Source organism: Hyaena hyaena, unplaced genomic scaffold (genome assembly GCF_003009895.1).
Source record: "Hyaena hyaena isolate Hyena2069 unplaced genomic scaffold, ASM300989v1 scaffold_768, whole genome shotgun sequence".
In the NCBI taxonomy this organism is placed as follows: Eukaryota; Metazoa; Chordata; class Mammalia; order Carnivora; family Hyaenidae; genus Hyaena; species Hyaena hyaena.
In genome coordinates this window covers 541284-555712 of record NW_024081403.1, presented here as the reverse complement: position 1 = coordinate 555712, position 14429 = coordinate 541284, and the positions used below count along the sequence as shown (strand labels likewise).

Here is a 14429-nt window from a genome sequence, read left to right as displayed (position 1 = left end):
ACTGGTTATATGGAAACCAACTTGACAATAAACTATTAAAAAAAAAAAAGTAAAGGAACCAAATTCTATTACACTGCCCTTTTCTTCCCCCCTATTTGGACTCTGAGGAGATACTTCAGGGTGAACACTCTTTTTTAAACTCAAAAAGTCAGAATGAATGAAAAATAAATATTAAAGGCTCCCTTAAGGGTAGTCTCCCCACATTTGTTGTTGCTAACTTTCCGAAAATTCATTCTTCACCCAATCGCCAAAATGATTTTTTTAAAATTTGGTGGTCATATCACTCCTTTTCAGTAACTTCCCAGCTTTTAGAATAAAAACCAAAGTCCTTAATCTGGCTCACAAGACCACAAATGATCTAGTAACTTTTTTTCCCTCAAATCTTGTCAAAACTTCCTCTTGATCTCTCAACCCCAATCATGGAAATCTTCTAGTTCCATGATACACCACACTCTCCAACAAAGGGTCTCTGAACTTGCTGGTCCCAAAGCTTAGATCATTCTACCTTCCTGTCACAAGCAGTTTCAGTCCTGTCCATGTACTGTTCTTATGGTTCCCTATACTTTTTCTTCTGGCCACTTACTTGGCCACTAAATTAATGACTGACCACTATCCTGAAAGCTTCACAATAACAGGGCATATCTCTTCTCTTATTTGTATTTCCAGTGTCTATTACACAAACTATTTTTTGTGTCTTACTCAGTTTGATTTGCCACAACAAAATGCCATAGTTTATGTGGCTTAAACAGAAGACATTTATTCCTTGCATTTCTGGAGGCTAGAAATCTGAGATCAAACTGGCAGGCAGAATGCTCAGATACTGGTAAGAGCTCTCTTCTCAGCTTATAGATGGCTGCATTCTAACTGTGACCTCACATGGTAGACATAGAAGATCTCTCTCTTCTTCTTCTTATAAGGTCACAGACTTTTAAGGTGAGGGCCCCATCCTTAAGATATCACTTAAACCTTAATTACCTCCTAAAGACCTATCTCCAGATACAGTCACACTGGGGAAGAAGACTTCAACACTAACTTGTACAGAGGACATCATTAAGTCTACAGCATGTGGAAAGACTGAGTATGAAATATATGCTGACACTAAGGGAAAAAAATATTTAAAATGTCATAAACAATATAAATATGATTTGAGTATTGTAGCCATGGAAGGAAAGATACCATCAGATTAATATAGTCAGAAAGAAAATGAACAAAATACGTAGCCAAAAGAAGGTGGAAGAGCTATGTAACCCAATAATATTAAGCCCAATTTAATACCGAGTGATTACATTATGGCTACATTGGTGCTGGCAATGGTGTTTTTTTTTAATTTTTTAAATGTTTTTTATTTATTTCTAGGAGAGAGAGAGAGAGAGACAACATGAGCAGGGGAGGGTCAGAGAAAGAGGGAGTCACAGAATCTGAAACAGGCTGCAGGCTCTGAGCTGGCAGTCAGCACAGAGTCCGACGCAGGGCTCGAACCCACGAACCGCGAGATCATGACCCAAGTGAAAGTCGGAGGCTTAACCGACTAAGCCACCCAGGCGCCCCGGCAATGGTGTTTTAAAGCTGAAACACTTCACAGAACTTAACTGAGAAAGAATCAGACTTTTTCAGCTATAATTGTAATGCTTTTAAGTAAGTGATGGACCATTTCTCAGTCCCCATTTTCCCCAACTCACTAGAAGCCGGTACTTGCCCCTACAACTATGTCAACTACGATGAACATGGGCCAATGATCTCTTTGCTAAAGCCAATACACACTATTAATTGCCATGCAGGGTCTCTACATATGACCAGTTTCCCAAGTCTACACCAATCTTGGGGGCACCTTTTACAGACCAGCACCCTCTGGAATTGAGCAGGGTACAACCTGTACTTTGAAGCTAGTGTCTGTTCTTCAATATGTCTCCACAATTCTCAGTGCTATTAGCAAATCCCACTTTCTAGAAAATATCCCTCCCTTGAATTCTGTTAACACTGTATGCTGATTTTCAGCCCTGCCTTTCTTACTACTCTCTTCTTCTACCATGTGAGCTTCATTTGTTCCATCCATCCTCTAACTGTCTGTACACCCTCTTTTTTACTGCATTCACTATGCATGGTGAGCTCACCTACTGTCATAGCTGCATTCTCCACTTGTATGCTCATGACTCCCAAATCCACACTTTTATGCAGATGTTCTCAATCCCATATCCTCAGAATCAGGACCCTCCTAGAAATGTCTATTGGAATGTTCTATAGGCCATATAACCTCAACATGTCCAAAACTGTATTAAAACTGACTAAAAAAGTAAAACTGAGAACACCATCCCTAGCCACTGGCAAAGATCTCACAAATGGAGGGAACTTCTGTCATTTTATTTTTATATTTTTAGGGTTTTTGTTATTTTGCTTTTGGTTCTTACTTATATTTTATGTGCTGCAACCCTAAAGAGAAGGGCAGGAGCCCCTTTTCTCCATGTGAGCATCACAGACTGCCTTGAAATTCCACTCTAAATTGCCTGTTGCTTGCCTTGCTACATGCCACTGGCTGGAAAACTAAAGTTCAAATGTCCAAGATTCCTTACAGCTCAAATTTCACATATGACCTAGCTTTCACCAAGCTGATATACCCACTCAGTATTCTGAAAGAGATGTGATGGCTGCATTTGTGCTTTGTTTTGAAGGTATTTGGTTATTCTGCAGCACAAGTTACTGTGATCCCAGTATCCAGTTGATAGTTTTGTGGGGGCTGAGAGGCCGCATGTAACCTCCATTTGCTGGTGCTGGACAGGGTGAAAGAAGTGTGGTTCTTGAGCCAAAAGTGATGGACGCTGTCCCCAGGTTCTTTTTTTTTTTACTTTTATTTTTTTATTTATTTTTTTTTTACAAATAGTTTATTGTCAAATTAGTTTCCACATAACACTCAGTGCTCATCACCAAAGTGCCCTCCTCCATGCCCCTCCCCCCCTCCCCCCCACATCCATCAGTCCTCAGTTTTTGTCAGCATTCAAGAGTCTCTCATGGTTTGCCTCTCTCCCTTTCCCCCACCATTTCCCCCCTTCTTCTCCCCCTTGTCCCCAGGTTCTTAATCCTCTAGGTTGCTCTGAGGGCCATTTCATGTCTGTGTGGGGTGCTGAAGACAGGAGACGGAGTCCGGGTTTGTTCAGGGTGAGGAGATTTTAAGGGGGATCTCCTACATAAAGTTGGGTTATAACTCAGTGTAAGAGTGAACAAGCAATAATATATTGCTCAGAGGAACACAGAAAGAAGACACTTGCTAACATCAACGTTGGTATTCAGTGAAAGGAAAGGAAAAACATCTTCCCCTCAGGGCACAGGAGTTTTTCTTAAACAAAAGGTACAAAACATAAAGGAGATGATTAATAAATCCAATCACAGTATATTATGAACTTCTGTTCATCAAAAAATACCACAAAGAGTGAAATACAACTTCTACAAACCGGCAAAAGATATTTACAAAAGAAAAACAAACAGAAGATTCAGATTTAGAATACACACAGAACTTTGAACAACCAAAGCAAAACCACCAGAAACAGGCAAAAGAGAAGACATTTCACAGAAAAGACCAACGGCCTCCAAGATGAGATGTTAAACGCTGGCGAAGATGTGGGTTGCTCACGGCACTGACAACAGTTTAGCGCTGCCCAGTGAGGTTGAACATGCCCATGCCCTGTGACACTGTGACTTTATTCTTAGAAATACTCTCTTGCCCATGTGTGCCAGAATACATACAAGAAAGCTCCTAACAGCACAGTTTTTAAGAACAAAACAAGGTAAGACTCAATTTACCAAAGGTGGAATGAATTATACCAGAATACAGCATTACACAAAAATGAAAATAAGTAGGAGTTACAGTGAACACGACAATTTAAATGAAAGCAACAATTCCTGTTGTTTCTATGTACCTATGTACTGTGTGATTTCATTTACAAAATTAAAACACTTTCAGAAATAAACAAAACTTTTCTTATACCCACATATTTTTACTTGCAGTTTACTAGGCAATAAATTTAATAGGTGATAAATTTAGCATCCTTTCAGCATAGCATCTAATAAAAATTATGTTCAGATTCCAGTATTTTATAGTTTCCTTTAATCAAAATGGATTTTTTATTCATCTTTAATATTTTTATGAAACGTTTCCATTTAATAATGTAGGGTTTCTACAGTTTAAAGAAAGTTTGAAAAAGAGGCAAATAACCAATACACCCACTACTCAGTTTAGTAAATACAAACACGATTACCACTTTAGAAGCCCCATCAGGACGCCTGATTACATACTCTTCCTTCCTCCAGATTTAACAATGATGCTGACTTATTCCTAAGCCTAGTTTTTAACAGATTTTATATATGTAGGTCTTATATTACATGCCTATTACATATTTTAATATATTTCATTTTATGTAAACATTGAATATATATCTTTAATAAATATGTATTTAACATAAATTATTTTATATAAATATATAAGACACTTTCAATAGTTTGTGTATATGTGAAAAAGTATACATATATGTTATGTATATATGTTATGTATATATGTTATGTATATATAATATGTATATATATATATACACACACACACATTTTATTTTAAATATAACGCTACAGAGACAAAAACAGATCAGTAGTTGCCTAGGGCTGGGCATGGGTGCAGGGCAAACGAGTCTGAGGAAACTTTCTGGGGTAATGGCAAGGTTTTAAAACTATTATAGGGGCGCCTGGGTGGCTCAGTCGGTTAAGCCTCCGACTTCGGCTCAGGTCATGATCTCACAGTTCATGGGTTCGAGCCCTGCATCAGGTTCTGTGCTGATGGCTCAGAGCGTGGAGCCTGTTTCAGATTCTGTGTCTCCCTCTCTCTATGCCCCTCCCCCGCTGGTGCTCTGTCTCTCCCTGTCTCAAAAATAAATAAAAAAAAAATTAAAAAAAAAATAAAACTATTATAGTGGTGTTTGCCCAACACAAATATTTAGTAAAAATCATTTAATTGTATTCTTACAAAGGGTGAACTTTATGGCTCACAAACTATACTTAAAAAGTTATATGCATGTGTGTGTATAGTTTCTTTTCTCCTTCTGGGAAGCCTTCTATGACGAGCCCAGGTACAGTCTGTGCACATCTCTCTACTACTGTACTTATCACATCAGTCCACATTGCTTGGCCTGTGTTTAACTAGAGTTTAAAGCTCCTAAAAAGTATTAATACAATAAAAGCTCTTAGAGGACAAGCATGTTTTTTGTATTCTCTATCACTCTCTTCCACAATCCATCCCAATACATCCTAAAGTAGCACCTAGAGTTTTCTTGCTCATTAAATAACTATTAAACGAATTAATGACTGGGAGTTCTGCAGGTGAATGGAAGTAGAAGCTACTGTATTGAGAAGGTGTAAGATTGCATGATACCCCGAGGAAGGAGCCAAAGTAGCAAGTTGAGTGTGGAGTTTAGAGTACTCCCTCTGGACCCTCAATGTCAGGTCCCAGTGCTGCACTGCTTGAAAAAGTACAGACTGGGGCAAATTATTTAATTGTCTGCGCCTCAGTTTCCTTATCTATGAAATGGAGATTATTTTCCTCAAGACAATCTACTCTTATAAACTATAAAGAAAAAATAATATAAAACATTTTAAACAATGCCTAACCAATAAATGCAGAAAAAGGTACCTGACATCAGTAATCAGTCGGGAAATGCAAAAAACGCAAATTAAAATTATAGTGATATGCCAATGTATATCTAGCAGAATGGCTAAAATTACAATATGGAAATAACAGGTATTGACAAAGATGTAGAACAACTGGAATTCTCATCATTGCTGTTGGAAATTAATATTCACCCTGGAAAATTAGTAGCAGTTTCTAAAAAAACAAAACAAAAAACAAAATACACCTACTCTAATGATTCAGGAAGGATTACTGACCAGTGAAGTTTAGGAAGCTATAGCTTGGTAACTGAGTGAAGGGAGCTGTGACTAACTTTCCAGCAGAACCCTGGGGAGCTCCCTAATTTAGATTTTGAATGATGAAAAAAAGCAGGCATGAGAAAGCCTAGTTACTGCCTTTTAAGATTGCAGTTGAGTTCTGTAAGCCTATAAAGCAAATTAATATTTGTAGAGCATATGGAAACAATGCCTGACATGGCATGTTATACTAGTGTTTGTTAAATAGCTTTTTTTTTAAAAAAAAAAAAAAAAAACCTAATCCGTGTCCCTCAGAATTCATTCCTACATACAACCAAAAAAGAAATATCAAAACCCAAGCGCAGAAAGTCTTTTACAAAAATACTGATAGCAGTTTTATTCATAACCCAAAACTAAAAATTCAAATGTCCATCCATAGGAAAAAAAAGTTGTGGTATATTCATAAATAGCATATACTCAGTAAAAAAAACAACCACCACAAACTACAAACACAAAACACAAATTAATGTCTAAAACATTACGCTGAATAGGTACAAAAGAGCAGATGATGTCTGATTCTATGTGAATGAAGGTTAAGGATAAGCAAAACTAGTCTGGTCAAAGACATCAGTATAGTGATTGTCCTGTGGGAGGTAGAGGAGAGAATGGGCGGGAAAAGTCAAGAGAACTTTTTGGAGTGATGGAAATGTAGACCTTGATCTGATTCACAGCACAATTGAAAAAATTTATCAAGCTGTATGTTTAATTTTTTTTTACTCTGGGTAAATTATACCCAACAAAACACTCAGCATGACCACTTTTTCTTCCCCAATTGCTTTGTTCATTTTTTCAAATTATCTGGTATGTAGTAAGTATACAACCAAAATGATCTATTATTATCATTTCCAGTTAGCTAATTTGATTGACTTCTGAGGCAAAAAAAAAAAAAAATCCTAAAAAAACCAACCCCTGAGTGTCTTTTGAAGAAGGGGAAGTGAGTAATGGCAGGTAATTACAGCCACTCTCTTTACTGAAATGAGAACTTCCTATAAAGTCTATGGATTTATGATCTAGTTTGCACCTCTGTCATACTGTCTCTTTCATAATGCCCTTAGAGGAGTTTAGGGCTTTTATTTTTGTTGTTTAAAAAACCTTTACTTTTACCAGGATGACCAGTTAAATGCTTTTAAATATTTATTCAGGTTTTCCTACTGACTTTCAATCATACATGAACTTTGACTTCTAGGCCCATATTGAATGCTAAACACATACACACACACATGTGTGTGTATTTAATATGTGTGTGTGTATTTAATGTGTGTGTGTGTGAGTGTGTAAAATAAGTTTACCATTTCTCACCGGGATCTTGAATGTAATTGTGTAATGATTACTAAGGTTCATACATAGTGGGGATAAGAAAAACACAGACTTTTATCTTCAACTTACTTCTATGATACTGCACTTAAAACTTTAAGGGCATGTTAATGTTAGCAGCTAAAAATAAATTTAACTGTGGAAGATGGGATGCCTTCTGAATAGCACTTTGAAAATGTTTTTAATGGTGAGGTAAAAGAACGTAAAAGAAGCTAAGCCAGGCATTAAGGGAAAGGTGTGCACCTGTGGGTGTGCCTGCAGCATTCGTACACTAAGAAATTGTTTGAAGTTTGGAGTACTCACTGTAATCACTGGATTCTCATTCATGAAACAACCAGAACTTGCTATACATTTTCTACATTTCCAACAACGAAGAATACTTATGTCCTCTTGATTGTGATTTTTAGTTATCAATTCTTCACTTCTTTTCATCTGTAGGAAAATAAATGCATTTTTTTAATGCTGAACTGTTGTAAGAATAAACTTGATTTTCCAAACCCTTACCACAACATCAGCTACATGTGGAGCAGAAGAAAAAGAATTCTCATTTACTGAGATACCTACTAGTTATGAGGACTTGGGCTAGGGACACTATACTCTACGTCCTGGACTGAAAATTCAATTATGATGATGATGCATTTTGCTAGTGACTACCAGCTTATTTTATTTTTGCAGAACATTTTTTGTCTATTTCTTTCCATATTTCTCTCACTGAAAGTCATAAAAGGCAACTGCTGAAGGGTCAATTAAATAAGTTACTGCAGTGGCCTTAAAAGAGTCCTAACAAAGAACTATAAATATTCTTCTAAATTGGAAGTTTAGATAGCCACAGCATTAAATTTTAAATATAATAGAATTTCTTGAAGTGTTAATTATGTGAAAATAGGAAGTACTTACTTTAAATTGATGGCAAAAATTATTTATCCTAAATGCAGTTATTTCTTTTATATATTGTACTCAGTGGAGCAATTATCATACTACATCTTTTGGTGTATGTAGTCAAACAAAAAGACTTCAAGAATCGCCCTACCAACTTTGGAGCCTGAGATTTTTATGTAAATACTGTAAATTAGACCAATTTGGCAGAACAATTTCACACTAATGATTCCAAAATATGTGCAGTATGTTTAATAACTGGTCTGGTAACTATCCATTAGAAAGAAAGGAAATGTTAATTATTAAGCTATCCACAGGGATTAACTAGTTCCCTGACCACATTTCCTCATTTGTTAGTGCCTTCATTTTTCATTTGTTCTTCACATTTCCTGACAGCTAACCAAATGCCACACAAACTCTGGGGGCAAGAAGTTGAGTAAAATTTATTTTCTGTCACAAAGGTAATCACTGGGTAGAAAAGTGATCAAAGTAATGAACCGTTTTCTACCATGGCTCATTACAATCACTTGGGAACCTTAAAAAATGATGCCTAGGCCCCACTCCTTGAAATTTTGACTTATTTAGAGATGGGGAGGGAATTAGGAGTGGGTAAAGTTCCCCCAAGTGATCTTATAGTATGGTCAGGGTAAAGACAGACATGTGTTAGCAAGCAATTAACTAAACTGCATTAGCTTAAGGACTAGAGAAGAGGGAACTATGATAAACCTTCACCAAACTTAAAAGATTTAAGGAATTCTGCCTGGGAGGGCACAGCATGACCCTCTTGCAGTCATTCTAGCTCTAACCTTCAGGTAGCTAGTCCCAGTTCTGTCTCCACCAGCATCTTGAGAGCCCATCTTAGTCCACTTGACTACTCTAGGTTCTCAACAATCTCAATAATATGGTTATTTGCAAATGTCTAATCTCCGCCTGCCTTTCTCAATTGTTTAAACCCTCTCCTTTACTTCTGTGGTGCTCCTTTCTCCTCTCTAGATCCTTTTTAGTGTCTTAAATCTTCATCTCCCTTTTAAACACCAGTGGTTGTCAGCCAGAAGTGGGGACTGCAGGGAGGGGTCCTATCAGAATCAATGATGGAGGAACTCCCTGTCTCTGTTCCCCCTCTCCTGGAGATCCACATGCCTCCCTATTTATCCATCCCTTCCCCCAAGTGTCAAGATTTTCCAAGTTTTCTTGGGGTGCAAGTATACAGTTAGAAAAAAAAAACCTATACATGAGTCTTCATTGAGAATCACTGAAAATTACACTGTGTGACAACTCTATCAATGATTTCTAAATCTATATATCTAATTGTTATTTTATTCCAAAGTTCTACAACAGTACATTCAATTTCCAGATGTCAGCTGCACATGTCTATATGAGTCTCTTTCAAGGCCTTTATATTGGCTGTTAGCTGTCTAAATCTAGATCTGTGCTACCCTATACGGTAGCCACTAGCCAGATGTATTACCTAGGACTTCAAATATGGCTAATTTCAAATGAGATGTGCAGTACAAAGTACACACTGGATTTGGAATAGTTTGAAGCAAAAAAAATGCTCAATACCAATTGTTTTAATTTTGTGTTTGTAAAAATTCATTTTACTTGTTTCTTTTTACTTTGATTTGGCTACCAGAATTTTTAAATTTTATGTATGCCTTTGTGGCATGCTCCAGTTGGATGACACTTGTCCATACCTCCTTCTTGCAGGTATTTGCATCATGTTCTCATCACTCAGATCTCAGCTCAAAGTCATCCCCCTGCAGTACAGTGTAAGGAGCACCTGGGGGGTGTTATTTAAATATAGGTCACAGGGTCACATTCATACAGAATGTGAGTAGAAAACTGTTTCTATGGTAGAATTGGTATATTTAAAAAGAACACTAGGCTATTGTTAGGGTGATCCAAATACCACAGTTCAAGAGACACCAAGCCACAAAATACGCTCAAAGCTCCGTATTAGGTGAGAAAAAGCCCTTCAGGTAGCACAAGGGGTCCCTGTGATGGAAGTGCTCTCAATCTGAATGCAGTGGTGCTCATATGAATCTATACATGTGATAAAAGTGCACAGAACTAAATACACAAAAGGAGTGCATGTAACTGGTGAGGTGTAAATTAAATCAATGGTTTGAAGGATATGCAGGATCTCTCTGTGAATCTATAATTCACAATTCACATTTGAACCTACAACTATCACTAAGTAAAAAGTTAAAAAATGTTTACCACATACATTAAAAACTCCTAATTTTAAAACTTCATAGTATTTTTGCCAATTCAATGTCCTGACATATTTGTATAATCCTCTAATGCCTTTTCTCTATATTTTTGCACACTTTTTGATTGCCCCTTCATATGACTAAGATTATTTTCTACAAGGAGAATAAGAATATCATTCAGTCTTTCCTCTACAAAACAAAAAACAAAGCCTTATTTCACCCTTGAAAATCTGACTCTAAGCTGTTTCTCAAGCCTTGGTATCCCTTTCATGAATACTCCACATCAACACTAATGCAGATCTTTGTGCAGTTCCCCTAAATTACTTTTTCTGCTTTCATACTTTGAAATTTGCTGTTCTCTCCTTCTGTAATACCAGTTCTCTTCCCCCGACTTTACATTAACAAATACTTTTCACCCTTTAAGGCTGAGCACAAAGTGTTCTTTTACAGAAATACCCCCAGGAAAATACAAACATTCCCTCTTCCATGTTCCCTCAGTACTTTGCACACACCTCTACAGCAGCACTGGTCATGCTGCATTACACTTATCTCTGTGTACGTGTGTCCTAAAAGCTTACTCCTTTTTTTCTTTTCAAGCATAAATTTCCCCAAAATGGGAATTTTATTGAGGGCACTAGTTTATTTTACACTCAAAAGACCAACTGTAACCAAATGAAGTGAACATAACCTCAAGATTTTATTGACTTCAAAACATAACAAAATACGAAGCTTAGAACTGGATCACTTGGCCCTTTCTCTTCTTATCTCCTCCCAGTTCAAAATGCTTGCATCTCTTAATAGCGAGCATTTTCTTAGATCTGCAGTTGGGCTCAACACATTCAAGCCTCAGCACAATCTTCTTTGTAGTTTTAGCCTTTTTTCGGGAAATCAGCTTAGTTTGCCCACCATAGCCACTCTGCTTCCTGTCATAACGCCGCTTTCCCTGGGCATAAAGAGAATCTTTCCCTTTCTTGTACTGTGTTACTTTGTGAGGCTGGTGTTTGTCACACTTCTTGCAGAAAGTCCAGCAGGTTTTAGGAATGTTCAACATGGCTGCGAGAAGGCTATCGGCACGGAAAAGCTCAACTTACTCCTTAAAAGCACAGTATTTTTTTTAACACCATATTCTTACAATCAAACAGACACTCAGCAAACATTTGTTTTAACCAAATGAACAAAATTTGGGAGACAGCTCAGCTTACAATAAGTCCTTTTCCAACAGCAAGCGTTAAGTATGTCTAGACAACTATTAGTGGGACAGACTGGACAGAAATCCTTTTGCAAGGGAGGAGCCCAAGAAATAAAGCTATGTTTATACGTACCTAACCTTAAAAGGAGAACTGGAAATTACCCAACAGTGATGAATTTATAAGAAAGCTGAGGTGGTTTCTGTTAAAGAATCTATGCTAAAGGAAGCAGCCAAATATGGTAAATGAACCTACTACCAAAATGGTAATCTTTGAATAAATGTGAACACAGCATAGTTGCTGGCTGCTCAAACTCATCTTCATCTCAGCAACCTGGATACTAGTAATGGTTCTAGGAAGAGAGAGAAATGTAGAAGTAAACTACTGAAAAGTGTTTTCTGAACTCTGATACACTGATACTCTGTGATAAATTTTGGGCAGCACACCTAACACCATACGGCTTTAACACTCTGAGGACTTGGGGTTAGTGATTAGAGTACTACTGAAGCAAAGAGAAAAGCAACAGAGACAGGTGATCTTGGGAAATAGTACAACACAAAAATGAACTTATTGGTGAGTACATATGGGCCATTTCATAAGGCTCAGAAATAAATACAGGGCCTTGTGCATGGGGGGCTGGGTTCTAAGTCAAGAGATGCGGGTAACAAACCGTAGAATTCTGATATTACTATTCATAGAACTCCCATGCAACTTACAAGTGGATTAGGACTATGGAATTTAGGTACAGTAGTATTGGGCTGCTTTTCTCACAAATCCTATTCCTCATCTCTTTTTCTAGTTCATATCAGATATATACGTTTTTCTAACATGGAGTGCTCCCCTGGACCCTTCCCACGTATGTCACAGTCTTTGTCATATTAACCTTATTTCCTATCCCACACTTGTCTCTTGGACCAAGCTATTTTGTAATACCTGCTTGCTCTTCTCCACATTGCCTGTTCATAGGTTTCCCTTTGCCATACTTCATTATCGATCCCAATACTTTTGGCCCAACTTCTGGTATTTCCTCAGTGCACTGGGGATTTGGAAAATAATGTCTTCCTGAGTTCTGTATATCTCCCAAACATCAGTACATTTAATTATAGAATATCAAAAAGGCCAGGTGTGTTAATATTACCATCAACCTCAGCAAAAAAGCTATTTAATTACTGGACAGTAGTCAAGCCCATAGTGTTGGATACAAGTTTTCCAAAGCACTAATTTTTGTTTAAAGTTAAAATTCTATCACTTCCAACAAATGCTACCAGATACCCAAGTGTGAACAACTATATTCTGTCAATCATTCAAGTAAAAATGGTGTACAAGGGAAAGGCATATGGTGCAGCTCTCAATTAAAACATCTGAAAAGGCTTTTCCTCAAGACTACTACCATCAGCTTTCAGTGTACTAAGTGCTTTTGCATTCTTTATTTTTTTTATTCATGCAGATTTAAAAAAGTACGTATTTCAGAGGAAAAATTAATAAAATCACTAATATGTAGTGCTTCAATCAACAGTTTTTTAACTACATGTGAGGGCAGTGAAGAAGAAAATGAGAACTAGTCCAATTTGTCGCCAATGCCTTGATTCTACTCAGAGAACAGTAGTTTTACTCACTACTGCTTTTGCATGATTAATGAACATGTTAACACATTAAGAAAAAAAAAAAAACGGCAAAGGAGGGGCACCTATGTGGCTCAGTCAGTTGAGCACCTTGGTTTTGGCTAGGGTCATGGGATCCAGCCTTTCATTGGGCTCTGTGTTATAACACATGGCATTACTTTTCTTTGGGGCTGAAGATATTTCCACCTTCTTAGAACTTTAATATAACTCACCCTGGTTAGCAGGTTTGTTCATTGATAACTGTGGAGAAAACACGTATAAACAATACTTCTGTCATGCACGCACATGTCCATTTCTTTGTTCCATTACTACACTGCTCATTCCATTGATTTTCATCTCAAAAGGACTATTTTCATCTACTTGGTACTGTATTTAAATTTTTCATATATTGGTATATATATGCAGTTTAAATGTTTAAATTCAACTTTTGGATTTATGTTCATTACTTCCAATATTACTAATGAGCAGAAAGACACCTCACCCATCGCAAAAGTACATTTCTCACCAGTTACATAGTAAGAATAAAATCATGGAAAATATTTTCCCACCGTATTCCTCATTCAAAGAAGACACTGTGCTGCTCAAAGAAATCTACTGGGACACAATGTGAAATTAAAAACTAAGGTAATGCAGGACTAGTAATATAGTAATTCTAATGCAGTATTTGTTTCCAAATGTGGCGATTCATTATATGACTGTACTCACTTTGTGAAAATTAATCAAGCTGGACACTTGTGATCCATTTACTTTTCTATATGTATCATATTTCAATATAGGAACTACTTAAAAAATTTGCAGTGACATCAAAGTCAGTCCTTGCTCCTGTTTTCCCTACCATGACAGCTTGTCTCTCTGCTTGAGAACAGTGGATAAAGAATGCTCAATATGGTGCCATATCTACAGTGGCAACTTTCATCATCTAGTCCCGGGTACAAGGTCAGTTTTTATGACAGGTGAAGTCAAGGAATTTCAGTGGGACAAGGAGTCAGAGATGTATTTTCCTACCTCTGTCTAGAAAGGGGTTACTTACCCATCTCCAAGGTAAAAATGGAGAAGACTGGGGAATATATAGCAATGTGCTCATAGTGGGGCTCTCTCATTTGAATGCTGATGTGTCAAAAATCACTTTATGGGAAAGTAGATAAACATTCCTAGTCTCTTTCATCCCCAAATAATTGTTTAAATGCTAAAGAAGCCTTTTGTAATCCAAATCCTTAACAACTGGGAAGGGGTCAAGATAGAAAAAAGCTCACGTAAAG

General features: G+C 37.1%; 2 protein-coding genes across 2 annotated transcripts in view; both read right to left on the bottom strand.

Moving 5' to 3' along the window:
- The window catches only part of RNF180 (ring finger protein 180), a 171959-nt gene extending 164255 nt beyond the window's left edge, over positions 1 to 7704 (bottom strand). The window contains exon 1 of the mRNA XM_039218651.1: positions 7576 to 7704. Coding sequence (XP_039074582.1) covers positions 7576 to 7704 — 129 coding nt within the window. The remainder of the gene's footprint in view (positions 1 to 7575) is intronic.
- Positions 7705 to 11081: 3377 nt separating this feature from the next.
- Positions 11082 to 11412, bottom strand: LOC120221325 (60S ribosomal protein L36a-like). The gene has a single exon (XM_039218653.1). It carries the CDS (start codon positions 11410 to 11412, stop codon positions 11092 to 11094), a length of 321 nt encoding a protein of 106 aa, XP_039074584.1. The 3' UTR covers positions 11082 to 11091.
- Between the last annotated feature and the right edge of the window lie 3017 nt (positions 11413 to 14429).